The 27,550-nt window shown below is 51.2% G+C and overlaps 1 protein-coding gene across 1 annotated transcript in view; it reads left to right on the top strand.

The window, feature by feature from the left end:
• Positions 1 to 26,662, top strand: part of FLT4 (fms-related tyrosine kinase 4) — a gene marked incomplete at its 5' end in the record, with an annotated part of 33,228 nt that extends 6,566 nt beyond the window's left edge. The window contains 28 exon segments of the mRNA XM_009069930.1: positions 1 to 81; positions 3,735 to 3,847; positions 4,707 to 4,869; positions 5,100 to 5,239; positions 5,771 to 5,939; positions 6,521 to 6,638; positions 7,206 to 7,357; positions 8,099 to 8,261; positions 10,076 to 10,214; positions 12,788 to 12,896; positions 13,944 to 14,303; positions 14,557 to 14,703; positions 15,366 to 15,497; positions 15,774 to 15,880; positions 16,176 to 16,311; positions 17,131 to 17,235; positions 18,621 to 18,734; positions 18,965 to 19,053; positions 19,327 to 19,474; positions 20,033 to 20,127; positions 20,464 to 20,586; positions 20,963 to 21,074; positions 21,418 to 21,517; positions 22,002 to 22,107; positions 23,044 to 23,183; positions 23,738 to 23,858; positions 24,630 to 24,715; positions 26,014 to 26,662. The exon segment at positions 1 to 81 is cut by the window's left edge and continues 166 nt beyond it. Coding sequence (XP_009068178.1) covers positions 1 to 81; positions 3,735 to 3,847; positions 4,707 to 4,869; positions 5,100 to 5,239; positions 5,771 to 5,939; positions 6,521 to 6,638; positions 7,206 to 7,357; positions 8,099 to 8,261; positions 10,076 to 10,214; positions 12,788 to 12,896; positions 13,944 to 14,303; positions 14,557 to 14,703; positions 15,366 to 15,497; positions 15,774 to 15,880; positions 16,176 to 16,311; positions 17,131 to 17,235; positions 18,621 to 18,734; positions 18,965 to 19,053; positions 19,327 to 19,474; positions 20,033 to 20,127; positions 20,464 to 20,586; positions 20,963 to 21,074; positions 21,418 to 21,517; positions 22,002 to 22,107; positions 23,044 to 23,183; positions 23,738 to 23,858; positions 24,630 to 24,715; positions 26,014 to 26,233 — 3,788 coding nt within the window.
• Positions 26,663 to 27,550: the final 888 nt, after the last annotated feature.

Below are 27,550 nucleotides of genomic sequence, written 5' to 3'. Positions count from 1 at the left end.
GCTACTCCCGCTGCTACTACAAGTACATTGATGCCAAAATCGAGGGCACCACAGCGGTCAGCACCTACGTGTATGTGAGAGGTAAGAGTCATTGGCAATGTGCACCTGCAGGCTGGGGGACTCAGGGCAGCCAGCACACCAACAGAATATCTGAAAGATTAAAAATCTCAATGTGCCTCCCAGGGCAGAGTGTGGTTGCTGTAGGCTCGGGGAGGGGGCCAAGGGCTGGTTCCTTGCACTTCCAGGGAACCAATATCCGTCCATGGTGACAGAGACTGGGATTCAATTACATCCCATCCTGGAGGCATCACTTCAGCCAGGTTGGAATGCAGGAATTTAAGGAGTGAGAGCCTGGCCTCAGAGAGGCTCCATCACTAAAAAAAGCACAGGAGTTATCTTCTGGGCAGCTGGGGGCTTCCCGAGATGCTGGCAGCTAAGGATTATAGTGTTCCATAAAGCTGAGACTGAGAGAGGGAGAGAAGAAGTGGTACAAACATGCCATGTGCAGCCTCCTCCTGTCCTTAGAGCTGGTGGCCTGAGCCACTACACGGTGGCAGACCCAGATGCTTCTCTCCACACTGCCCACACTGTGGGCAGGGATATGAGACATATATTTGAGGAGGAGACGTTCACCAGGCTTAGGGCTGGAACCTCAGTTCAGCAAGTGGCTGTGGGGCCAATATTCAGCTTCTCTGTGCCCCAGGGGTCCCTTCTCCGCTGTCTCCCCCACTGCTCATGGCATGCTCCAGCAAGATAAACGAGTGCTGTCCCCTGGAAACAGTTGGCTGAGCTATTTCTCTTTCCGCCCCCATTTATTAGTTGGTGCAGTTGTCATGAGCCAGGCAGGTCATGACATATAAGATGCATTTTTCAGAAGTCCCAGGGCAAAGCCAAATTTGCCTCTGCAGCTATGCAGAGAAAAATGCAGGGGCAAATTGGAAAAGCTGGACAGCTGCTGGAGAGGAATTGAGGTCTGTTTGGGCAATTGCCTCCTCTCCCCATGGGCTCTGCTGCCCACCCTAAGACAAGACAGAGCCTCCCTGGATCCCAGACATCTGTGAGTTGGACAGGGGTGTTCAGACATTCTAGTGTTGTATCAGGGTGGAGGCAGAGAGCTTCTTACGCACGCTGAAAACGAGCACAACCTAACAAGCTTACATGTAGGAAATGCTTTTGCAAGAACCTGATTTTCTTTGTGATCTAGCAAAGGCCACTTTGACCCCTGGTCCACCTTCTTTCACCTCCAGTCTCTCTGCAGCTCAGTAATGGCTCTCCTGTTTACCAGAGAGCAGCAAGTGTGCACATGTGGTGCAGCTTAGGGGCAATATATCCCACACTGTTAGGGCCCATGGGACTCACAGTGCTTGTGGACAGTGTGTGTGCAACAGCTCCTGCCAACACCTCGCAGCATTGCTGTGCACATGGCTACACAGCACATGTTCATACTCATTCCAATCAGGCTCTCCCCTGTTATGGCTATCATGCATCTAGGAAATCTCAGAATCCTCCTTTCCAGACAGGACAGGCTTTCAGGCAGGAGCAGGGACATGTCAGGAAAGCCCAGGCATATGGTAACCACAGCCATTGCAGAACATCCAGGTTTGAACTGGGCTGCAGTGTCCCTGGGGAGTTTGGAAGGGCTGATGTAAGTGTTAGGCATGTTTGGAGACAGCATGATCGGACCACAGGTTTATCCATCATCCTCATTTCTCATGCTAAGAGCTTGGTGGAATCGCCAGGAACAAAATATCTGTGCTTGGCTGGAAGAATAGGTTCTTCCATATGTTACCTGCAGTTCAGTTCTTAAACAAACTCTCCACACATGTGCCTCCTTCCCACGTGTTTGGTTAGGTGTGTATTTTATTGCAACTACAGATAGCACTGTAGACATACAGAATGCCTCACCAGGATAGGATAGGATATGTACAGCCCCCATTTCATAAAGCTTAGCATATATTAATGAAGAAGACGCTAAATTATTCCCATCTGACCCATTAAGACAGCCTTAAGGAAATTTGTGATGTGGTCAGAGTGGGGAGTTACTGCATGAATCATAAGCTCATTGACAGCAGGATCAGCCCAGTAAATCACTTAGTTCTTGGCTGCCATCTGAGTTTGAAGGGGACCTCATAGTCTCTCACCTCTGGCAGTTGTGCACACCCTCCATCTCATGTGCCCAGGGCTCAGGGGAGGAATGGGGAACAAGTTCACACTGGTGGTTTCAGAAGACAGTAATCCTGTGGCAACACAAAACTGAAAATAAAGATAAGAGATCTCTGGGCAATCTGTGTTTTCATAAGAGCTGACCAGTACAGTTTCCTGAGAATGGTTTGTTTTGCCTAAGTTGTAGAAAAAAGTGTTTCATACAGAGTAAGTCTTTGCAGCATGACTATCACTGAAGCAACAGCTTTACAGATCAAAAATGAAAGGAATTCCCTTATGTACTTAACAGTGGGAGCACTGGTTTGGGCCCAATGTGATATGAACAACGGGATCCCCAAATGGGGATCATTTCCAAATTCATCTTTGATTTGCCCTTTTAGATGGGCATCTTTAAGGGTTAGGTAGCAGAGAGAAAGAGTCTTGGGTTGGACAAACGGATGTCCTCATGCTACAGTCCCTTGAAATCAATGATTTAGCTGAAACCCAAGTTTGTAAGTAAATAAAGGCCACTGGAATAATTTGGTCTGATTCCAGCATACCAGAAGCCATAAAATCTCCCCACCAGGTCCCTGGGCAGCCCATGTTCCCCAGATGGAGGCCCATCACATCCTCATGGAGCCCCCTTCACCCAAGGGACAATTTCTATTAACAAAGCCAATCATGACCATGTGCTGGGTGGACATTTACAGAGACAAGACTCTTACAGACGAAAGGCACTGGCAACACCAGGCCTAGGAGACACTAGGGACCAGTCTCTATTCAGAGTATCTCATCAGGCATATGTCCCTGTGGGAAAGGGCAGGCAGAGGCTGATACTACAGAATAAATTATCCATCAATGAAGCTCTGCCAAAGAATACCAAGCTGCCTCAAAATACTTTGTCTCTTCCAATTTTGTCTTCATCCCATTTAGTCAGCCTGGGCCACTGCTGATTCTGTGCTAGCTCCACATGGAGTTTAGCGTGATGTCCCTAGCCTTGCTAAGTCTTTTCACTGATTATTTTGGGGTGGTTTTGTTCTTCCTGTCAATATTTGTGCCTGCAGCAGTTGGGCAGCAGTGGGGTGGCAGCCCTGAAAGCTCAGCTCCTCTGTTTATCTGCCGGGCCGGGATGGCTGCAGGATGACATCTGCATACCATTCGGCTGCGGATCACTTCCTCGCGAGGGAAGGTCGCGCTGTGACTGCTGCACCAGGGCGGCACAGCCACCAGCTGGGCAGGCGCTGAGCCCAGGACATGCTGCACTGCTTTCACAAAGGGTCAGACCCAGGCACAGACCTTGAGGGGGCCAGGAAAGGGGAGGTCATTTCCAGCACTGCCCAAATGTCACACAAGTGCTGCTGCTCCGGGACCCTGTTTGGTGTGGAGGAGCTGGCTCCTTTTGCATTCCCAAGCTCCAGGTGTCTCCTCTGACTGTCCCACGTGGCAGATGGGCTGTCCAGCTCAACGCTACTCCCTCTGGCAAGCTCCAGCTGCAGTAAAGTCAGAAAGCCTCCTTTTCTACTGGTTGATGCCTCTTCCCAGATTTTTCTTGCCTCTGTTTAGTTGTTATTCTCCTTATATCTTTTCTTCAGATTTTGAACACCCTTTTATCAACAAGCCAGAGACCCTTCTCATCAGCAAGAAGGAGAACACTTGGGTACCGTGCCTCGTGTCCATCCCAGATCTTAACGTCACGCTGATCTCGGTGAGAGCTTGGCCAGTGGGAGGCTGCACTGAGGTGTATTGCATTCATTCTGCATTTATAATTGCCTGAGTGGAAGCAGGACAGGCAATTCCAGGAAAGGAAAATGCATGGGATACATTTTCCATGGAAAGTACAAGCCACTGGCTTTCTCCTTGAAGCTGTGCTGTCCAGTTCCCTTGGGCAGACCCCACGGGTTTCCTGCCAACCTTGCTTCTCTTCCCTGAAGCTCTACAAAACAAAACAAGACTTTATTTTAAACCCATTTCCCCACAATATCCCCTCTTTGCTTGGTCTCTGTTATCTCCAACCCCTCTAGGTGGTCAGCATCCCCATGAGGGAGGAGGCTGCAGCCCTGGGGCTGACAACTAAAAACAGCTCTGTTATCAGTTTGCTTTTGCCTTTTCTTTTTTTTTTTTACAATGCAAATACATCCTTCCAGGATGAGTGTTACTATTGTACAAAGGCCTCCAGGGACACTTTGGGGGCCAGGGGCCTTTCCCTTGCCTGGGAAGGACACTACCCAAGGTCAGCAATCATGCCGGTGGGGCTGATGTTCGGGACATCAGCATCAGTTTCCTTAGCTATCACTAGAAGTTTCCATTCCTGGAAGTCTCTGGCCCATTCTGCAGATGGAGAGGCTCATGGTGCAGGATGAGGATGCGACTGCTCAGGGTAGAGGGGAGGCCACAATTCCTAGATGACAAACCCTCGGGGGGAGAGGGCAGGAGGCCAGCACAGCATGATGCTGCAACATTTCTTCCCACAAAAGGGATGTGTTAACCGGTGTGCAGCCTGGAAGGGGTGGGGTGAGAATGTTGTTACCCTCTTATTTCAGTTGGCAAAATGTTGATTTTTCCAGCAAAATGTCTTCATCCATCCTGATGGGAAAAGTACTTTCTGGGACAACAAGAAGGGAATGCAGGTACCCACACACTTGATCAGGGATTTCTTATTTGTCCAGTGTGAGACTGTAATTGACAAGAAGGTCTTCAAATCCAATTTCTTCATCATCCATATAGCAGGTGAGTATTTGGGAAGGTGCAGGGGAGCAGTTTGGGTGATTGAAGTCCATCAGTGTGGCTCATGGGGTTTTTAGGGTCCTCTCTAGCTACGCAGACTCTCCATGCTCTACTGTGTGTCAGACAGTGATACACCAAGCAGCAGGAGGTCATACCCAAGCCTCCTGTAACTGCAGTCTGGGTCAAAGAGTTAAGAGATCAAAAATGTCTTTTTGTTGCCTCTTCTGCATCAGGGAGTGAGCTGTATGATATCCAGCTGTATCCCAAGAAAGCCATGGAACTACTAGTGGGAGAGAAGCTGGTCTTGAACTGCACAGTGTGGGCTGAGTTCAACTCTGGCGTTCGCTTCCAGTGGACTTACCCTGGCAAACAGGTACCAGCAAACAGAGCTACTCTCCGTGCACCAAACCATTTCCCTCTGAGTCATCCCCTCCTGCCCCTTCATTGTTCCTCTTCACATCATTGTTAGGGCTCTGCTGCATGATCCTACCCATGCTGTGCACTGGGCATCTTGGTCAGAGTGCTTTCATATTCTTCTCTCCTGAAGCAGAAGGCAGACAGAGCTTGTGAGGTGGTCTCCTCCCCACTGTGTTTTCCTATTGTTGTAGCCTCAGGCTTTTGTGAACAGGGAGACATGGGAGTCCCCTGAGGGCATCACTGTTCATGTACCTGTAGGGCTCCCAGCCTGGTTTCTGGGCTGCAGATAAGAGCAAAACATGTGCTAAGCTCTGATCTCAGGCTCAGGCAGTCAGTACACAGGGCACGTTGCCTTTCCATCCCTGAGAATGGCAGTCAGTCCAGGCAGGGGCAAGCACTGGGCAGCAAGAATCACAACGGTGAGCCCATCCATACAGCCCCATCCCACTGGTGTCTTTCATCCCCTTCTCTCTGTTGTCTCCCACAGACACAGCGAGCAGTCACGGATCCTGAGCGCCGGTCCCTGCAGACACACACGGAGCTCTCCAGTATCCTGACCCTCCACAATGTCAGTCAGCAGGACCTGGGCAAGTACACATGCACTGCCACCAACGGCGCCCAGGTACTGGAGGAGAGCACCGATGTCATCGTGCATGGTACGGCACCTTCCGCTGCCTCGCAGAGCCATAGGCAGAGCTGAGCTGCAGCAGAGCCATCCCCAGACTGTGCGAGCAGTGCTTGGCCCAAGGCTCAGCAGAGTGGCTCCTGCACCTCTATCCACTCTGCTTTAGTGAGACCCAGCCTTCCTTTAGTGAGACTCAGCCCTTCTGTTCCCCAGCACCACACTGGGAGCACAGTCACATTCAGCAAGGGGACAAGGTGATGAGGAAGAGAGATGCTGATGCCAATACCAAATTGGCCCAAATGCAATGTGATGGCAGGATACAGAGGTCCATGGCCCTGTGGCATAGCTGGCCTGGGAGGCACCCAGATGCAGGTGCACAAGGCACCATTGTCTTCTGGCAGCAGAAAGTCATGGGACAGCCCAGCCTCCCTGCATCCCCAATACCTTCCAAGAGTGGGGCAGAGGCAGCTCTTCAGCTGCCAGGATATCAACTGCCCTGCCATGACATCCAACCTGCTTTTGGTCCTTGCTGTTGGGCTCTGTGGGGCACAACAGAGCTTGGTGACGGCCTGTCCCTTTGTGCTCTCCTCCATGCTCACCTTTTTCTTGCAGAAAAGCCCTTCATCAATGTGGAGTGGAGGAAGGGCCCAGTTATAGAAGCCACTGCAGGAGATGAAGCTGTGAAGCTGCCAGTGAAAGTCGTGGCTTACCCCTCACCAGACTTCCAGTGGTAACTCACTTTTCTTAGCCTGAGCCACCTTCTCCTCTCTTTCTTCCCTCTGCTAAATGGGGAAGCCTAGCCTGCCCTCCTTGCTAGGTCCCTCTGGGGTCAAGATTGTCACAAATGTCACTTTTTTCCACCCATGGGAGACATTTCTCCTACATGCCCTGGCTCTCAGCTGCACAGCCTGGCTTGGTAGCTCTGTGCTGTCTGAAGGGGCCAAGAAGAGTTCCCACAGGAGTTGTCCCTCCTGTCTCTCTGCTGTGGGGATCACAGCTGCCAAGAGGAGCAATGTAGTGGGATGGGTTGTGCACTGCATCATGCCTCACTTCCATCAGAGCTGGCAGGAGCTCTGATCACAGCTCAGGGCAGAGCCATGACATCCCCAACCCCACACACATCCATATGAGACCTGTAACTCGGGTCCAGGGAAGGCCCAGGGTTCTCTCCAGAGAGGTCCTCAGTGCTAGCAAGGGGCGCCCTGACTGTGTTCTAGTGTGCACCAGCAAACCCCTGCCCAGCTGCCAGTGGGACACTTCCTCCCCATGGCTGCATTTTCTCTCTGCCTCCCTACAGGTACAAGGATGGAAAGCTAATTCCCAAGCAATCTCAATCTTCAATGCAGATCAAGGATGTGTCGGAGCAGCACGCCGGGACATACACGCTGGTTCTGCGGAACAGGCTGGCGGGGCTGGAGAAGCGCATCAGCCTCCAGTTAATCGTCAATGGTAAGGGAGGTCCAGGGCTGGGGATGGGAAGAGTGCTGAGCCCATGGCCCCAGCCTCTGTGCTGCTCCAAGACAGCCTCCATTGTTGTCCTAAAGCACTTGGGACCTACATCATCTCTTCCTCCCCCATTGCTGAGGGATGCTCTGGTTCCAGTGAGGCTGGGTCCTTCTGGCTTGGGTGACATGGCACAGTTTTGTTCCTGGCTCCATCACTCAGGGCAGGATACATCCTTGCTCAGGGGCTGATTCTTGACTGCAGTTGGAGTTGCTGCTGAGGGTGACCATGACTTCTGTGAACTTGAGGACAGGACAGCTGCCACATACATGAAGTCTTGATCTGGAGTAGTTCCTCTGGGTGGGAAACTCCTAGGGAGATTTCCCACAGCAGAAACCAGTCCCTGTCATGCAGGAACCAGATGCCAGCATAGAAAGAGCTGGAAGGGCACTCTTGCTTGGAGATCTGTCTCCAGCAAGCTCTGTGGTCTTGTACTGGGGGCTGCCAAACAATGCTTTGAGCTCCGCCAGCGTCCAGACAGTCACACTGTCCAGAGGAACGAGAAATGACATCACTTGAATCTGCCTAAGTATAACCTGCTCTGCCTTGTAAACCTGAGCTGCCCTGAGAGCCAGAGAGCTGTAGTGCCCAGTCTCTCTATAGACAGGCCTGGGGAAGGCTGTGCCTGGCCTGGGGATGCAGTGGCTGAGCCTGCAACTGCTCACAATGTCACTCTGATCCTTGCAGTTCCTCCACGCATCCATGAGAAAGAAGCCTCTTCCCCGAGCATCTACTCCCGGAGGAGCCCCCAGGCCCTCACCTGCACAGTCTATGGCATCCCAGCACCAGAGGTGATCCAGTGGCAGTGGAGGCCGTGGATGCCCTGTCGGATGTTCTCCCGACGCAGCCTGTAAGTGCCATTTCTTCCAACACCTGTGTCTTACTCGGCCACCAGTGCAGCTTTATGGGTTTCTTGTGACCATGGCTGTGCCCCAGACCCCATCTCACTTTTTCTCTCCCACCCACAACATGGCATGAGGAGAACAGCACTGGCTGACAGCTCAAAGCACTGTACACCCACTCAGCTTTGTGAGGAGGCAGAGTGGAGACACTTGTTCTCTGTGTGGGAGTTTTGTCCAGCTTGGCTGGCCCTAGACACCAACTGTCAGTGGATATCCATAGCTCAGCCACACCTCACAGCACCTGCAATAAAACCACTGATCACTGTGCTAATGGGGAAACTGAGGCAGGCTGAAGGAGAAATTGTCACAGGCCCTTGGTGAGACCCCAAGACAGCAACTGGGGCTCACCCCGTTCCTGCCCTGAGGTCCCTGTGGGTTTTCAGTCCTTTGTATTCTCCTGGGTGATGATGGAAACAAAGTGCTCATAGGCAGCTGCTGCAGGTAGGGAAGAATTGCTGAATCTTGGGGAAGTGCCAGATCTCTGCCCGCTGCTGGGATGGTTTGCCAGGAGGGTGTTTGTGCTGGCAGCATCAATAGGTAGGCAGGAATAGCATGTGCCCACTCCCTGTGCCTTGGGAAGCTAGGGCAGCACCAGGCAGGGCTGCAGTGGCATTTTTTAGTGACAGCCCCACAGGAAGAAGGAAAAGGGATGCTGGGGAGTTGTAGCCAGAGCAGTCAGGGTGGAGGACATCAGGGTGCCTGCAGGAAGTCAGGTCCCGCAGCCCTGTGCAGACTATTGCCAAGCCAGAGAGCTTTCCATTGCATGCAAGTGCACTGTGGCCCTGCCAGGAAGCACAGGGGCTCGTGAATTATGAGCACTGTCTCCCAAGGCCACCATATTTCTGCCTAGCATAGCTCCAGAGGATGCAGGAGGCTTCTTTCTTGTTTCCTGTTGTTTACACAGCTCACTGGTGTGTTTGCCCCACCAAGCACTCACCCTTGCCACTGCTCCCGGGCACTCAGCTCTCCCCTGCCTCCCTGTTACCCTAAGCCACTCCCTCCAGCTTTCCCACCCTGGGTTTTGGGCAGACCCTCCCATCTTCCTCCCCCACCTACGTTCCAGAAGTACTCTGCAGGCTGCAATGTCCTGCATCCCTGGGAAGTTTGGGCACTTCTCCCCACTCATCCACAGGCTGCAATGTCCTGCATCCCTGGGAGGTTTGGGTACTTCTCCCCACTCATCCGCCTCAGCCCGAAGAAATACCACCATGCCCCTGTGAGACACCAGCAGCACCTTTACTTGGAGTGTCACCCTCCTGGTATTTGTTGAATCAGGGGCAGCAGGAGCACCTTGTGTGCTGTGCCCTTGGGTGTTGCACCATCTGCCCTCCAGGGCAGCATCAGCCAGTTGGTGACATCCCTGACCCTCAGCAGGGCTTTAAGGGCTTGGTGATGAGCAAAGTGACATCAAGAGCTGCTCTAGGCATATATGAACTGACTTCACACCTGCTTTTCTCCACCCTTAGCAGGGAAAGATGATGCCATAGGCCTGGGTGTGAAGACACTGCCTGAGACACCTGTATCTGTTCCCTGCCTCGGTTTTCACATCTACAGACCTCTGCCTCACTAGTGGTTTCAGACCACCCTTATAAAGCACATCAGAACTGTGTAACCAAAAGACTCAGGAAATTTTGCAGAATTCGAGGACAGGGGCATCAGTTCTCAGACACAAAGCTACTTTTACTGCCTTTTTCCCAGCTGAACTTCTCTCCATCTCTCTCCTCTTTCTCCTGTTTCTCCTTGGCTGCTGGATTAGCAACAGCAGGCACCGGGCAGCAAGGCGCCATCAGCGGGACCGGATGCCAGAGTGCAAGGACTGGAAAGATGTGTCACAGCAGGATGCAGTGAACCCCATCGAAAGCATTGACACCTGGGTGGAGTTCGTGGAGGGGCGGAACAAGGTGAGGCTATATCCCAGACCCATTCTGGGTTAGGGAGGTGGAGACAGGCAAAGGGTTCCTTCACGATCAGCCAGCAAAAGTGGCCTGGGAAGGAGCCTGGCAGAGAGGGATTTGGGGAGGGCTTCACACCTCTGCTTCTAAAGTAAACCATCAGTGGCTATTCCCAGCTCTGGGGCTCCGCAGTACCAGGCAGCCCCAGGGCGAGGGAGAGCTGTCATCTTTGAGAAATTACCCTGTGTCCAGAGAGGTTCCTGCTGGGGCTGGGACTGGCTGCGCAGGAGGCATTACGTGGTTAGCTGTTGAACACAGGGCGTTCAGCTAGGGAGGGCATGGGGGACATGTGGCCATTTATGAGCACTTGCATGAGCTGTTCTGGGAGATCCAAATCCTGCAGAACATCCTGGGCAGGAGAGCAGGAGTCATAAACTGACCAGGATATCTCTGAAACATGGTGGGGCATTTCATCCAGCTGTTCCCATCCCAGTGGGGTGAGGGTGGTATGAAGAAGATGTCATCCATCCGCTGCAGGTTGTGAGTGAGAGCACATGTGCCCCACAGAGCCCACTTCTCCATCACAGCATTTCCTCTCTGGAAGGAACATCTCTGCCTCGTTGCAGCCTGTGACCTGTTTGCTGCCTGTTTCTTTCTGTCTCTCTGGTAGCTGTGAGTGTCAGGTCTGCACCATGACGGGGTTCCTGTTCCCGCTGGTGTCGGGCACCAGCTGCTCACAGAGGGATGCAGAACAAACAAATGGGCTCCTGTTTCCGAAAGTCACTTCCTGTTTTCCTACACACCTCTAAAGGCACTTCCCGTCCCCTGGCCTGGCCAGGAGTTCATCACTCTGCCAGAAGGGTGGCAAGGGCAGATGCTCCTCCCAGAGCAGCCAAAGGGAGAGGCAGGGATTCCTCCCAGAGCAGCCAAAGGGAGAGGCCCCTGCCTGGTGTCCCCAGGGAGGCAAGCAGGGGTGGTGGAAGCTCCTGGGTGAGAACCAGATATGACACTTGCCTTGGTCCTTTTACTCTTTTCCTATTTTCCTCATTGTCTTCCTTCTATTCCTCATCTGTGTCCTTCTCATTCCAGCTGTTCGGTTGTAACTGATCTGAAACTTCAACTTAGGTTGTGCATCCCAGGGATGTGCAAGAGCTCTGGGAGAAAAGAGTTCTTCCACTTGCAGTGGGATGCTACATCCTCAAATCTGCTTTCTCTCCCTCTCCTTCTCCTTTCTGCCTGTCCTCTCTTACCACCCTCCTGTTTTTAATTCTATCTGGAAAGGCCAGAATGAGCCACAGGGCATGCAGTGCACAGCCATGCGCTGCAGGCAGCAGCGTGATGTCAGGTCCAGAAACCCCAAATCAAACATAACACTGAAGATTTGAAGGAAAATTCCCAAGAAACAGGAAAGGCAGCACACAAAAGTGCCAGCAATAGGGTCACTCCAGCTGTACTGAATGACCCCAAGAAACGGAAAAGGCAATGCACAAAATTACTAGTAATAAGGTCACTTCAGCTGTATTAAGTATGCATTGAATGAATGACTGTTCCTTCTGGTTAGCACAAGCTAATGCATTGCCACTTAGAATGGAAATGCTTCCTGAAGTCTATGGGATGAATAGTAAAGGCAAAGTAGTTTCTCTGTAGGAACACATTATTTTTGCATTTTAAACATTGTCTCATTAGAGAGATTTCTGCATGTGATTAACTTGTCATTTAAAGTGGAGCTTCAAACTGCAGGTCTCCTCTAAGGGGAGTGCTTGTAACACATTTGGCAGCTCACACATGTGCAGTGTGAAGCAGGAGGAGGAGGAGAGCAGCCTTATTCCCCAGCTGTTTTTCCTGGCTTATTTGGAGGCAGCATCTCCTGGGTCCATGCTCCCAGGACAGCAGCCTGGCTGTTTGCCCAATCTTAGCCATGTTTTGTTGGAAGCTGGGAGGAGAAAGCTTTTAGGACTGTGTCTATGTACACTTGGAATTTAAAGGGAGAAGATGACTGCTCTTCCTGAAGTGGCGAGAGCTGGGATGTTTTCACAAGGTTTGGTTTCTCTTTATGGATAAAAGGAGTGCTGGCAGGTCTGTAAGTACCTAAAAACCCCACTGAATCCTGTGGGACACTAAGTAGTCACTTAACTGCAGAGGGGTCAGGGAATCAAGCCCTGGTGTCCTTTCCCTTTATCCTCACTGTTATAAGTAAAGCTTGGCAGGAGCTTAGCCATCCCCTCAGCCCTGCATCATGTTCTGTCTCCCTTGCTGAGCACAGACCTGTCCTCATGGTGATCCAAGGGGCTTAGCAAGAAGTTTGCTCCCATAGAATGGCATCTACACTGACTGGGCTCCATAAAAAGGAGCAGAGGTGGGGAATAAAATCATGGTGTTACTAGAGCCAACAGATAAGGCTTGAAATGCACAAAGGGCTATTGAATAAGGGGCTATTTTTACATAACCCTTTCCCAGGTACAAGCTGCTGCCTGGGGCCAGGCTTGCTGTGGACTTCGCTGTCTGCCAGACAGTAGCAGTGATCCTACTTCTATTCTCTCTTGCCCATCCTAACTCCTCCTTATGCTCTCTTCCCCCATCAGACAGTCAGCAAACTGGCCATCCAGGAGGCCAACGTCTCAGCCATGTACAAGTGTATTGCCTCTAACAAAGTGGGTCGAGACGAGCGGCTGATCTACTTCTACGTGACCAGTGAGTACTGCAAAAATCCCCTTCAACCGCACTAGCTAAGCACTCTGCTTGAAAGAGGCAGGTCCCTAGACCTGCTGACTCATCATTCACAGTTAGGACCTGCAACAGTGAATGGGAAGTCCGCAGGATTGAAGGCAGGGCTACCCCAGAGCTCCACTGGGTGGAAAAAGCTTAAAGCCCTGGCAATGGAAAACACAGGCAGAGTTTGGCAGACAGACCTGCGAATGAGCTGGCACTGCCTCTACCTAGGTCCTGGAGCAGCCCTGGCAGGTCCTGGGCTGGGGACATCCTGCTGGCTCGGGCCCAGGCAGCTGCCTGGGCTGGGGATGTGCCTGGTCCAAGAGCATCCTCTAGTGGCACCGCCCGACCCGTTCCCAGGCCAGGTCGCGCTGGCCCGAGCCCCTGGTAGGGTCCCCACAGGATTTTGATAGTGGGAGGAAGCTGAGTTTGGAGAAGCTAGAGCCCAGCGGTGTGGGCTGGAGTCGTGGCCCATATGGGGCTGCATAAGCTTCCTGCCCCTTGCTGGCAGGAGTCTCTCCCTATCCGCTGGGCACAGCAGAGAATTATCTACTGGACAGACCCCAGAAGGTTGGGCTCATGACCCTGTGCTGCAGAGCCACCAGCTGTTGTGGAGCCACATGAACATCTTCAGTCACTGCTCCAGTAATTCTTTGTGTGTGCAGTTGTCCAGGCTGCTGTGTCACTGCCTGCACATGTAAAAGCAGGCATGGGTGCAAACCAGAATGCTGCAGCTGAGCTGAGAGCAGTAACAGCCTAATTCAGACCTCCCAGGTCTGAATTTGTCTGTTACTTCATTTGTGACCCTATCTTAATTTGACCCCAGGACGTCAGCATATCCCGTAGCACTCGCTGGGCTGAAGCTGTGTTGCCAGCAGTTTGCATGTCACAGTTCTACTCTACAGTGGTTTCCTTTACCCTGGCTGAGGACAAGCAGATCTCAGAGGGCTGAGCCCAAGGAGGCAATGTCATTGTGTCTGGCAGCTCAGCCATGAAAACTCATTCACATGTTCATTTCCTTCCTGAAAGCCATTCCAGATGGGTTCGAGATCGAGTCCCAGCCCTCAGAAGAGCCCATAGAGGGGCAGGACCTACAGCTGAGCTGCAATGCCGACAACTACACCTATGAGAACCTACAGTGGTATCGGCTGAACCTCTCCAAGCTCCACGACGAAGAGGGCAACCCCCTAGTGCTGGACTGTAAGAATGTCCATCATTATGCCACCAAGATGCAGGGGGACCTGCGCTTCCAGCCCGACTCCAGCTATGCGACCTTGCTGCTCACCATCCCCAACATTTCCCTGGATGAGGAGGGAGACTATGTGTGTGAGGTGCAGAACAGGAAGACGCGGGAGAAACACTGCCACAAGAAATACATCTCTGTGCAGGGTGAGGGTCTGCAGGGCTGGCGGGAGTGACAGAGGAGAGCTGGTGCTCTTGCTGCCATCAGCTTCCCAGTCCATCCCCAGGGCAAGCCACACAAGAAAGCTAAACTCAAGGTGGCAAAAGCAGGGCACCTGGGTTCTCAATTCACCCTTCAGCAGGGGTCAGAGACCCAAAGGCCCCCAGGAGCACAGATATTCTTTTGATCAATCAATCAGTTTCCCGTTTTCCCCTCCTCCTCTTTGTGCTGCTCCTCCAGCCCTGGAGATCCCCCGCCTCAAGCAGAACCTGACAGACATTTGGGTGAACGTCAGCGACTCCATAGAGATGCGCTGTAAGGTGGATGGCAACCACGTTCCTGAAATCAGCTGGTACAAAGACGAGAAACTAGTGGAAGAAGTGTCAGGTACAGTGGGCTGGGGGTGAATCCAAAGCAGGGCAGTATGTGCAGCAGCTGGAGAGCTGAATGCTGCTGGGTTGTGGGAGGTGCTATGCCCAAGTAAAAGCACCCAATCTCTGAATTGGCCAAACTCTGTTTTTAATCACATTCTGTCCCAGTTTGATGCAGTCTCACTGGCCAAGTCTATGCCCTAGGGCCTAGCTCAGCTGTGCCTGTACATGTGCACATTCAGCTGGAGAGCAGAGAGAGAGAAATCATTCATGTTCCTACTCTCATCCCAGTGCCTGGCATCTCTGCTCATGCAGGGACCAGCCCAGATCTCATGGAAGGAACATGGGAAGGATCCAGGCACATTTCAGAGGGAAAGGAACAGGTCCTGAAACTGAAGCAGAACTTGACATACCAGCTGGACTGTCTGGGCACCATCCCCATCCAGCATGCTCTGTGGGGGTTTTGTCCCCTCCATACACTGCCTGGAGAAGGCCCCTCCAGGGTATTTCTGGGGCCATCAGGCAATAAAAGAAAGCCTCTACCATGTGGTGCAATTTCATTCTGCCACCTAAAATTATTCAGCCAAAATACAGGAGCCTTATTTTGAGCCTGAGTGAGTCCAGTATACTAATTTCCCCTCCGTGTGAGTGACCACCACAACCCTCCATGCCTTACAGGGATTGACCTGGCGGACTTCAACCAGAGGCTGAGCATTCAGAGGGTGAGGGAGGAGGATGCTGGGCTCTACCTGTGCAGTGTCTGCAACGCTAAGGGCTGTGTGAATTCCTCGGCCAGTGTCTCTGTGGAAGGTACCAGCAGCCCCCACACCCCTGGGGATGAAGGGATGGAGTAGGAGGGTGGCCAAGGTCCCATGCCTCTTCCTTGTGACTGTGGGAGGCAGTGAAAGCCCCTTGGCCTTGCTAGTGGCATGATGCTGTCATAGGAGGATCTGCAGTCCAGAGCATGTTTGGCTCAGGCAAACACCTCCCCAGTCACCCCACATCCTGATGCAGGTCACAAGGGATGGCTGAGCTGGGGCACAGAATGGGAATCTCTGAAGCTGTGATTTCCCTCCCATCCCACAGGCTCTGATGACAGGACCAACGTGGAGATTGTCATCCTGATTGGGACTGGAGTTATTGCTGTTTTCTTCTGGATCCTCCTTATTCTCATCTTCTGCAACATCAAAAGGGTATGTGACTGTCCCAGGCAAGGGAGGTGGCATAGTGGGGCTTGGGGCAGTACAATTGCTGTGATGTGGGGCTGCATGACTGCACCTGCTAAAAGGAGGTCACTGGGTGATGCTTCAGGTGCTCTCACTGACAAGGAAAAGGCACATAGGGGCTGTGGTGAAGGAGGTGATGGGGAATGGCCATTGCTAGCAGGAAGCAGGTCAAGGCAGACAAAGAATCCAAATCCCTTCTGGTAGTCAGCACCCAGGGCAGGGAGGACACCTCCTCACCCTTTGTGTTGGCTGATTCCTGCAGCCTGCCCACGCAGACATCAAGACAGGCTATCTCTCCATCATCATGGACCCCGGCGAGGTGCCCCTGGAGGAGCAGTGCGAGTACCTGCCCTATGATTCCAGCAAGTGGGAGTTCCCACGAGATCGCCTGCGCCTAGGTGAGCTGGACCCCTCTCCCTGCCACTGCATGCTGCAGCCAGGGCTTCCCACCAGCCCTTCAAACTCACCCTCTAGGTTTCTTATACACCTCCGTGTAGCTAATGCTTTCTCTCTGCCTCAGGCTTCCTATCTTCTTCCCCAGACTGTCCCTGAAACCCAGCTGTGTCTGGGAAATCTCTTTTGGTCTGACTATGGACAGGTCTGAGCCAACTGTAAGCCCAGATTGTCTCAGTGTACCCACACAGGCATCACTGAGACCAGAAGACTGAGACTGGGTATGCTTTAAAACACATCCCCATATTCTCTAAGTGGCAATCTGGACAGAACAGCCCAGTTCACAGCAGGTCACCACCAGGACTGCATCTGTTATTGTCCTCATGCTGAGACACCCACCTGCAGTCTCTTCCCTCTGTCTAGGAGAGTTTAAAGGGCAGCAGACTACCTTGAGGCACAGGAGCAATGACATTAACCCTGTCAGTTCTACTGTAAGGTGTCATGTTTACCTTTCCCACACACAAGAATATTTTGCTTGAGGGCAACAAACAGCCCCTCACTTCTGCAGGGCCATTTCCTTCCTCTGCTTTGTCCATGCCAGCTCTGTCTCAGTTCCTCCCATCGTTCTTTCTCTTATTCTCACCGACACAGCAAGCAGCCACCCAAAAGGGCACATGTTCCACTCCTTCCTTTTCCTTTATGATATTTTTCTTTCTTCTTCCCATGGTTTCCTGTTGGTTTTTGTTTGGGTTTGTTTTTCTTTCATCCTATTCTGCCTGTTCTGCACCTGCCTTTCTTCACACTGCCTCTCTCCTTGTCCATAGGTAAAGTCCTGGGTCATGGTGCCTTTGGGAAGGTGGTGGAGGCATCCGCATTTGGGATCAATAAAAGTAACAGCTGTGAGACTGTAGCAGTCAAAATGCTGAAAGGTACGTGGGCAGCAAAGCAGAACATGCAGTGTGTGTAGACAGCAATGTATGAGAAACCTGCCAGGGAATGTCCACCCCATAAATGCCTGTTTTTAATTAATGGCTTCTTGGCTTCAACACAGTTGATCCTCTTGTCTTCCACTCATGGATGCTTTGGCCCCATTCAGACACACTGGAAGGCAAGTGGCAGACCAGACAGCAGGGACTTGGAGAACTTGGCTTTCAAGGAAATTTAGCTCTCTGCAAAAGCAGAGAATGAAATCTGTCTCAAGGGATGAACAAGAATCCAGAGCCCATCTTTGGCAGGTCACTGAAGGAAGTGTTACTCCCAGATGCTTTCTTCCAAATGTGCCTGTATTTTGTGGTTTTGGGCCATGTTCAGAGCTGAGTAAGGAAGCAGGTTGCAGCTCTTACCCAGATCTGAGGGCTAAATTGGCTTTACATCCACGGCCTGGTCAATCCAAAGTGAGATTTTAAGCTTTTACAGCCATGCTTTCAATCAGGCATCCAAAACATTATTCTGTAACTTGGCAGCAAACAAAACACTGAGGCAGTCTCTGGCCAGAAGTGGCCTGTACATGGAAACTGAGCCATGGCTCATCTGAGCAGGACCTACTGCTACAAGGGGGAAGTGGTGTGCAAGGTTGTTTTACAGTCCTCTGCAGCTTGACTCTCACCTGGCCCATCAGCTGCAGCTCAAGAGGATGTTTCTATCTCTCAGACCAAATTTGCAAACTCTGAAGTATGACAAAATGTATATGGGGAAGCTGAGAAGTCTGAAAAAGGCAGAGAAAACCAGAGAACACACCCTGAGGGTAAAACAGGGGGTCAAGAATTGATGTGAGTTGGGCACTCAAGAGAAGATGCAGTACAGAGAGATGGCAGGGGCACGACACTGTGTTTGCTGTTGAAGAGGAATCATAGAAAGATATCTGAGTTTGAGATGAGACAGCTTCTATCTTCAGTTGTGATAAAAAGAATCAGATGTCTTTTGTCCTAATTTTCTTTCAAATAGTTTTATGGCTCGTTATCTCTGTTTGGAGGTGAAAGGGCAGAGACTCAAACGGGTGCATCCGTATGTAAGCCTTGAGTGATCTTTTTCCCTGCACAACTATGACAAAAAATCTGTTGGGCACAGATTGTGTTATCCTTTCCTTTGGGTCCCTGCACCTGCAGAGAGCACCCTATGCATTACAGCAGAGATCCTGGGATCTCCAGACAAGGCTTGACATTTCATGTGGGAACATCCAATAACAAAATGTACTAAGGCTTTGAGGTCACAGCCTCCTCAGCAAGAGTCACATTAACACACTGCTGAGAGAAGGGTGGTGAGGGGGAGTGAAAAGCTGTGAGGAGGCGTCATGACATGGTCTGTGTGTTTCCAGAGGGAGCTACTGCAAGCGAGCACAAGGCACTGATGTCAGAGCTGAAGATCCTCATTCACATCGGGAATCACCTCAACGTGGTGAATTTACTGGGTGCCTGTACCAAACCCAATGGTAAATATCCCAGACCAACAGGCTCTGCATGCTCCCAGAGATCAGTGCTTGTCCCATGTCCTTTTTGTGGCCATGTGTGTGATCACAGGGAGATGTGGGGAGGTTATCGGTGAGTTTGTGTGCACTTAGGGCAGGTGTCACACCAGGGCTGCACATGACATGAGTTGGGACAAATTCTGACCAACTCAAGCCCTTGCCTCTTGCCCTGACCTTTGGTGTCTTCTCACCAGGTCCACTCATGGTTATTGTTGAGTTCTGCAAGTATGGAAACCTCTCCAACTACCTGCGGACCAAGCGGGAAGGATTCAGTCCTTACAGGGTAAGTAGCTTCCTTTGCTCCTGAGGACCTGCCCCATGACTAGGGAAGGAAGGTGTGCAGCCTGATATATGATCTGACAATGTGACAAGGACACCCTCTGTCCAGCAGCAGATCAGCAAATGATCTTGCTCTAGGTGCACATCAGCGAAGTAATTTCTTTTTGCAATGGAAGACGGGCCAGAATTACAGTGTAAGAACAGGAAAAGACTGTGCAGCACGTGCGTGCAGGAGTTACAGTGTGTGTTGAGGGTTTTGGTTTGGTCCCCTTGCCAGGAGAAGTCCCCCAGGCTGCGTATTCAGGTGCAGTCCATCGTGGAGGCAGTGAGAGCAGACAGGAGGAGTCGTTCTGGCACGAGTGACAGTGCTATCTTCCACCGCCTGCTGATGCACAAGAGTCGGACGGCGCAGCCGATCCAGGAAGGTAATACTCCAGCCCTGGAAGCAGCTCCTCACCTGGACAACCAAAAAATGCCAGACTTGGCCAGTTTGGGGAATGGGTAGAGCATGACAGTGGTGAGCTGAGACCCAGCCTTGGAGCTGGTCACTGTTGCATGGCAGTTTCCAGAACAGGGATGTTATAGCATCTGTTGTCTTTTATAATAGACTGTAGAAACCCAGAAGAGAGGATTAAATCCCTTTTGGGTCTTTTTAGACTAAAGAAAGGAGAATTGAGGGGGATCTCAGTGGGTCCTCCCTAGGACAGGAATGATGAGTTTTAAAGTCCATTCCAGTCCTGTTCCCCACAACTCTGACTGACATGTGCTGGAGGCTGGACTCAGTCTCTTCCCACTTGAGCAGGTTCCTGCTGTGTGCGTTCTGCCATCTAAGCAGAAAATCTTAGAGGGGAGCTGGTTACTCCAGCTGGCACTGAGGACTAGCTGTATCTCACCAAGAGTGGCTGTATCCCGCAGTCCTGGTGTGAAACAAGCAGGACAAAAGACTGCTCACTGTCTAATCTTTTTCTTGTACTCCTGGGCAGTGGATGACTTGTGGCAAAGTCCCTTGACAATGGAAGACCTGATCTGCTACAGCTTCCAGGTAGCACGTGGCATGGAGTTCCTGGCATCCCGAAAGGTGAGTTCACCCTTTCCTTCGCTCACCTGATCTTTTGTGCATACTTGATGAGAGAAGACCTGCCTACAGCCACTCTACAGGTGGCACACAGAGAGAATCACTGATCTGCCTCACACTGCTCAGGAAATCTGAGGTAGTCGTTTACACAAAGATGGGAAATTGATCCTCTTGCATTTTGTCCCCTCCATAACCATCCCTTTTTGAAATTTTTATCTTTAGCTCATTCCCACTTCCACCATTCCCCCATTACAGCTCAGGCTCAGGACAGGGAGGGAGGTGCCCTGCATTTTATGATGGTTCCTCTGATTTTCCCTCTTCCTCTTTGTGTGCCCTCAGTGTATCCACAGAGACCTGGCAGCTCGCAATATCCTGCTGTCAGAGAACAACGTGGTAAAGATCTGTGACTTTGGCCTGGCTCGGGACATCTACAAGGACCCTGACTATGTCAGGAAAGGCAGTGTGAGTGCCATCTTCTCAAACCCTTTACGGATTAGGCTCCCCTGATGAAAAGATGAAAAGGAAGGAGTGGAACCACTTGCATGGCTGAGACCAGAAGCCATTGGCATGTCCTGTCCTCCTCCACCAGCAGACGTCTGTCTCCCGCCTTCTGCCCCTCAGCCTGTCACTAACTTACACTTCTGTATACTCTTTCATCCCCCTTTCAGTACCTCTGTCTGTCTCTCTGACCTAACCAAACCTCCATTCCTCCATGGAGAGAGAAGCAGGGCTATTGGCTCTGATTTCCTTTCATCCCTTTAATCCCGTTGCTACAAGATGGACTGTCTTGGGACATGTCCCTGACTGAATGCTTATGCCTTGCCTCTGCCTCCTGCAGGCCCGTCTCCCTCTGAAGTGGATGGCTCCAGAAAGCATCTTTGACAAGGTCTACACTACACAGAGTGATGTCTGGTCCTTTGGGGTCCTCCTCTGGGAAATCTTCTCTCTAGGTGAGTGTTATTGAGGGTGTCATGCTGCTAAGGGAGACTGCTACCCACATAGCAGTTTGGTGGGTGAGTCTGTGCAGGAGGCCCTGACATTCTGAAGTATGTCTGAGGACTGATGGGAAGTGATATTGATGTAGGCAAAAAAAATATGAAGGCCATATCCACCTGTGAACAGAGTGATGGGGAGATGGCCGTGCAGAGGTGGCCTCCTTCTCCTGATTTATGCAGCACCAAGGGCTTGGGCTGTGTATGAGAAGTGACCACATCTCCTAGTGTTTTGGGAGGAAGGGCAGTCTCAGAAGGACAGCACACTTCATGATCCCATCCTTCTCTGAACCTCCTTTAGGGGCATCTCCATATCCTGGAGTCCAGATCAACGAGGAGTTCTGCCAGAGGCTCAAAGATGGTACCAGGATGAGAGCCCCAGAGTATGCCACAGCAGAAATGTGAGTCCAGAACCTCATGGATCCCAGCATTGGTCAGACCAGGCCTCTGTGGGAGGGTAGAAACCTCTCAGATCCCAGCACAGGGCAGGACAGACCCCTCTGTGGAATGCATATCTTTCAGCCAGGATAGGGGATGAGCCAATACATCCTTCAGACTAGGCAGCTGCCTGGAGAGCAAGCCAGATCAGAGCTCTCTAGGTACCCTTACATGCCCATCATGGGATGGGTTTGTAAGTGGGCAATATGCTTTCCTGATCTGAAGGGTATCAGAGGTGTCTGAATTAGCTCCTTGTGCCCTGCTATATTCAGTGCATAACAGACCAACACCCTTCCAGTAAGTCCACCTGGCCAATGTGCTGGGGGTGCCAAGCTTTGCTTCACAGTGCAGGTACTGTCTGTCCCAGTGGGCACTGTGTGGATGGGAGCTGTGGGGTGGGCTAGGAGGGGGTTTCTGTGGCATAAAACCAGCATCTGTTCTTGGCAGCTACCGTATAATGCTGAGCTGCTGGCATGGTGATCCCAAGGAAAGACCAACGTTCTCTGACCTGGTGGAGATCCTGGGGAACCTTCTTCAGGAAAACGTCCAGCAGGTGAAAACCTCTCTGTGTCCCTGCTCAGCTCCAGACAGCTCTTTCTTCTCCCATTACTAGCTCCCTCGGTGTGCCCTTCACTGGCTCCATGGTCAATGCAATATCTTTGCACAGGCAAGGGATAACACAGACTTTCCTGGATCAGAAGTCTGTTTCCCAGAGCTGTTGGAGAACTCATTTCTGTGACAGCCCTCTAGCTGCATCCTAATAACTCCACTCCTTGCAGGGCGGATGCCCTCTCAGTCGTCATTCCAGTATTTCCATCCTAATCCCCAGATGATTATTTGAAATTCTTCAGCTGAGTCAAGGCCCTGGTGCTTCTGCCTCCCACATGTTTGCCTAATGAAAACCAGGACTCAAGCAGGGTTTCTGAAACTCTGCCCTCAGATCGAAATGTCAGGGCCATGTGAGCCAAACTACTGTTCCATTACAGCAGTCAGTTACACAGATTTCTTTGAAACTATTGCTAATCGCTTCCATGCAGTAACTCAGCAGGACTTTTCACTGTGATGAGCATGCAGCTCTGATTTTAACTTTTTCTTGACATTCCCTTTCAGAAGATGATAGCTAAATGCTTGAATACAGTCTCATCCTGACGTCCCTGACTTTGACCTTTTTGGCACTGGTCCCCAGCACAGGCATGACTAAGCCACAATGACGTTGCCCTGGAACAGAGTGCTCTGTCCATGTAAGCTGGAGAACTGTAGGTGTCGTGGGATTAGGTTGTTTTCCTGCTCACACACACCTCCATGCATCACTCACAGCTACTTAACCCAAAGGGCACAGAAAACCACAGCCAGATATTTTGTTCCAGGGAAATAAAACACGTAAACCAGAAATTTTCCTCCCCACCTCTGACAACTTCTGCTTGTGGAGCTCTTTCCTGTGGGAAGGCTCTCCTCTTCTTGTAAGGCCACTCACTGTTCTTCCTTCCAGGAGGGGAAGGATTACATCCCACTGAACGACTCTCACAGCTCAGAAGATGATGGTTTCTCCCAGGTGCCTTCCTCTGCCCAGCAAAACTCAGATGAAGAGGACTTTGACATGAGGATACGCTGCCACAGCCTAGCAGCAAGGTGAACTTCTCTAAAACAGACAGAGAGTCCAGCCTGAGCTGAGAGATATGGGGTGAACCCAGATGTTGAAAACCTCCCAGGTGATAAGTGTGATCCAAACATTTAGGCCATAGCATCTTGCTTATAAAAGCAGAATTACTTATTTTGCTGATGAGAAAGAGCCCTTGATGTATCAGCCTATGAGATTCCTGCTTCTGCCTCCAGCTATGCTGCCAGAGAATCACATAAGGAGCTGCATCCTATCTGTTCCTAAGTGACCCAATCAATTAGGCCTAGGCCTCTCCTTCCCGGGGAGCTGTGATAATGTGATGCCTGAGGTCTATATGACATTTTTATGCTTATCCAGAGTGGGGAGGTCATCAGGGCCTCAGGAAGTCTGGGTGCTCCCCACTGCAGTAGTATGGGGTTAAGAGGCTTAAGATGACCCCATTACCTTTCCAAAATCCAGCATTTGGGTCCTGTGGTTGCACAGTGAGGAGCTTGGGTTCAGGTCCTGCCTATTCAAGACATTGACTCTGTTGGCTTTACTGAAAACAAAATGCTTCTGTTGACAGATACTACAACTGTGTCTCATTCCCTGGGTGTCTGACGGGAGGAAATCAGATCAGGTGTCCATCCAGGATAAAGACATTTGAGGAGTTTCCCATGACACATACAATGTACAAGGCACACCCGGTGAGTGGCATCTGAGTGGAGTTGACTGGGGGGCAAAGAAATGTTCAGCTGTTTTCTGACACCTTTACTGTTAAGGGCATGGAAGGAAGACCACTCCTATCTAATGTCAGTCTGTCTGTGTCGTTCCTGTTCAGTCCTTCCAGTCCTATGCACATTCCTTTCTCCACCTGGCACACAGGGGTTTCTCTACAGCACAGCTCACACTGCCTGAGTGGGAAACAGGGAGGTTAGATCTGCAAGCAAGGGGTCTATAAGGGACCTCAGGGAAAAACCTGCTCTTCACCCTTCTCAAATCTGTGAACATAGCCTGGTTAAGCACACTGCAATGCAGCCAGAACTAGGTAAACCCAGAGTGCTTGTCTGCACCTCCTGTATCTTGACCCACCTGGCAGTGGTGCAGTAGGAACTCTCCTGCTCTCTCTTGTATCTCCCCTAGTGGCAAAACTTAAGTCATACCTTTAGTCTCAGAGGAAAATCTCATCTCTCAGAGATTTGATGGTAATACATCTACCAGGCAGGGAGCACTCCTTTTTTTCCCCAAAAGTGGCACTGAACTGCACACACAAATCCTACCTTTGTATGTGCTGCTTTTAAGAAGGTTCCTAAGAAAATCAGATCCAACAAAACTATGGAGCCTGCTGGTAAAGTGCCCCTACCCCTTTCTCCCCATCACAGATACACACGATCCCATCTCCTGAATGATTTCTCCTCCCTTCCCACTCTGATCAGTCGACAGGGATGTTACTGATAACTCCTGTTGCTTCCTTCCAGGACAATCAGACAGACAGTGGGATGGTTCTGGCATCTGAGGAATTTGAGAGGATAGAAAACCGACACAGAAAAGAAGGTGGATTCAGGTACTCCTTAAGTCTAGCCACTCAGACCTCCCTGCTGCCAAATGCAGTGACACCAGGAGGCAGCTCTTGGTGTCTCTGCATAGGCTGTACCGCTTGGAGCTCTCAGCTGTGGGCCCTGAGCCAGATCAGTCCATGCACTCATTAATGAGAGGCAAAACACACAGAGAACAGACTTGCTTGCTGCTTCCTAGGGCTTAAAAATACAAACAGTGCCCATCAATGAGAATGTGTCTGTTAAGATGTGGCACAGTGGAGTGACAGTGTTAATGAGGCTGTTAATGCTTATTGATGTCTTCTGGTGAAATGTATCAGGGCTTGTTCAAGCAATGGCAGGTGGAGTGGACAGAAGCTGTGGCTGCCACCTCCCTCCCTCAGCCCTGACCCATGTGGTGGTGCAGGGATGGTACAGACCATAGGGCTTCCCACATGCCAGTACTAAGCCTGCCAGGTTGGGCTGGCACTCTCAGGGCTGAGGATGGTATGGATGGTTATGTCCTTGCCTCAGGCTTGGAAACTGGGTGAGAACCTGTCCAACACCACTCTGCGTGGTGCCAGAGCAGGCTGGACCTTGTCTCCATGGCAGTGTGTTGAGTGAGCCATGTCAGCTCGTGTGTAGACAAGGCCAGACTCAAGTCTCTTCCTGACCTCCTCTGGCTCCCAACGTCAGATCAGACTGGTCTTCGTCTTTTCTATTAGCCATAGCTGTGTGGCCTCTCTGCTGTTTTATCAAACTGTCTCCTCCTTCTTGTCCTTGTCCTCTTTTCCCTAAGGCATATTCCTGTTGTGTTCTACACCTGGTGTCCCATGTCCTGGGAAACACTGCCCTTAAACCTTTCCTTGAATGTGTCCCTGCCGTTGCTCTTGTGACTTCTTGTCAGGGACTCAGATGGGGCTGCTGATTTCCTTCCACATCTTCATCGCGTTCCTTTGTTTCCTTTTCCCCATCCTGGCTGTTGGTTTGTATCAGTTTCTGTTATTCCTGCCAGGTCTAGAAGCAGTTGAGGCAATGCCTCTATTGGGGTCCCAACCTTTCCCTGTATCTAGAAAGTATCCCAAAGGTATCTAGGGGAGCTGAAGTAGCTCTGCCACTAGGTGCAGGTTTTTCACAAAACATAGATGCTGTGGTTAGATTTTGAGCAAGGCTTGGTGTTGTGCACATAGAGATGTAAGTCCATTCCTGACCCTGCCTCTGCCCCGTGCATTAGCAGATGAGATTTGCTGGAGCTGGGATCTCTCTAAGCAGGACAGAGGTTTTCTAGGAGTGCCCAGACTGATCCCCTGTGTCTCTCTCCTCACAGCAGTAAAGGTCCCAGTCGAACTGCGGAGCTGCCAGGGGACCAGTCGGACCTGCGGGGCAGATGTCGGCCGTCGTACGGGTCCCAAGTCGGAGGCCAGACTTTTTACAACAGTGAATATGGGGAGCTGTCAGAACACTCTGAGGATGGCAGCTGCACCCCGCCCGGAGAGGGGGCCAGTCCTCCCACTCTCCATGCTTCCTTCTTCTCCGAGCAGTACTAATGGCACCAGGCCGGGGAGGCACCTGCCAAGGCATCCCTTCTCACCCTCCAGGCACGTAATCAGGGTCACTCAGAGCTTCTCCTTCAACCTATGCCCAAACCCAACAGGGAACCTACCCAAAATGGATGGGGAACACTGATGTCCTTGGAACCGCAGCACGATGGCCCCTGCAGCACCTCCAGCTGCAGCTTCCCTGTGCTGGGACTGGAGAGAACACCTCACTGATTCCTCACGTTTCTTTTCCTCCTGCGGCTCAGACAGATGCATTCTGCTGGGAGTGGGTGCCTGTGTTCAGCACTACGGCACCTTCTGCCTCGCATCCTTCCTCCGCTCAGCTCAGCTTCCCATTCAGAAAGCCCATTTCAGGTCAGATATAAATAGATCTGTCTTAGTCTCAAGTTTCTTCCTGGTGCGCAGCCTGAATGTTTTTCCTTGGATTGCTTCCTCCTCCCCTCCTCATGATGTCAGCTGCTGAGCTGTGGAGCAGAATCAAAGGGAAGAAATCCCTAGTGGTATTAGCAGCAAGAGCAGGACATTTTTAAAGAGGTGTACAGAGAGATCCCGAGGGATCTTTGTAAATGATCATGCACACTGCTCATTCTGGGTAGGTGCCAGCCTCTCCATCTCCTCTAAAAGGAACACCCACACCCCTCTCATCTCTGCTGGGGGGAAACCTGTCAATCTGCCTTATCAACAGGATTATTTTAGCCGTCTCCACACAGCTACTGCTGAGCAGGTCATCAGCTGATGGCTAAAGTGCTCTCAGTGAGATAAATAGCAACTCTTTTTGCAGGCACTGTGAAAAACAGGGTTTTTATGATCTGTGCTGGGAGAAGGTTACTTACAGATCTGCTGTTCTTGCCTGCCCCTTCTCCCAGAGCAGTGCTGAGATCATTTGTTGCTTGAGTGAGAAATTAAAGCAAAGCTGAGTTAATTTCAGCTGGCTTCTAAACATAGAGTGAAAATGGGCTGTTTGCTGGGAGGAAAAGGATCAAAGGGCTAGGGAGCGAAATGTTTATTTTCAAGCTGCTGCAAGCGTTTTGGAAACAATGGAAGGAACAGAGCTCCAGCAATGAGGTGCCCTGGGTTGCATCCCCTTGTGTGGTAGCATCTCTGAACACGTGGAGGGCAGCACCTGGCCAGGGCTGAAGCCCCAGTCCTCCTGGATGGACAGTTCTGCACTGTGGCCTTTCCTGTTGCCCAAGTTGCTTGACCTGAAGGAGGTTCTCTCTGCCCAGCAGGCTCCTCTGGTTTCTGTTGCAGAGCTGCCAACACAGCATACCTGTCTCTAGAGGATTAAGGAACTTTTATTTGCTG

Source organism: Acanthisitta chloris, unplaced genomic scaffold, assembly GCF_000695815.1.
Source record: "Acanthisitta chloris isolate BGI_N310 unplaced genomic scaffold, ASM69581v1 scaffold102, whole genome shotgun sequence".
NCBI classification, from domain to species: domain Eukaryota; kingdom Metazoa; phylum Chordata; class Aves; order Passeriformes; family Acanthisittidae; genus Acanthisitta; species Acanthisitta chloris.
This window is presented reverse-complemented; position numbering and strand designations above follow the sequence as displayed.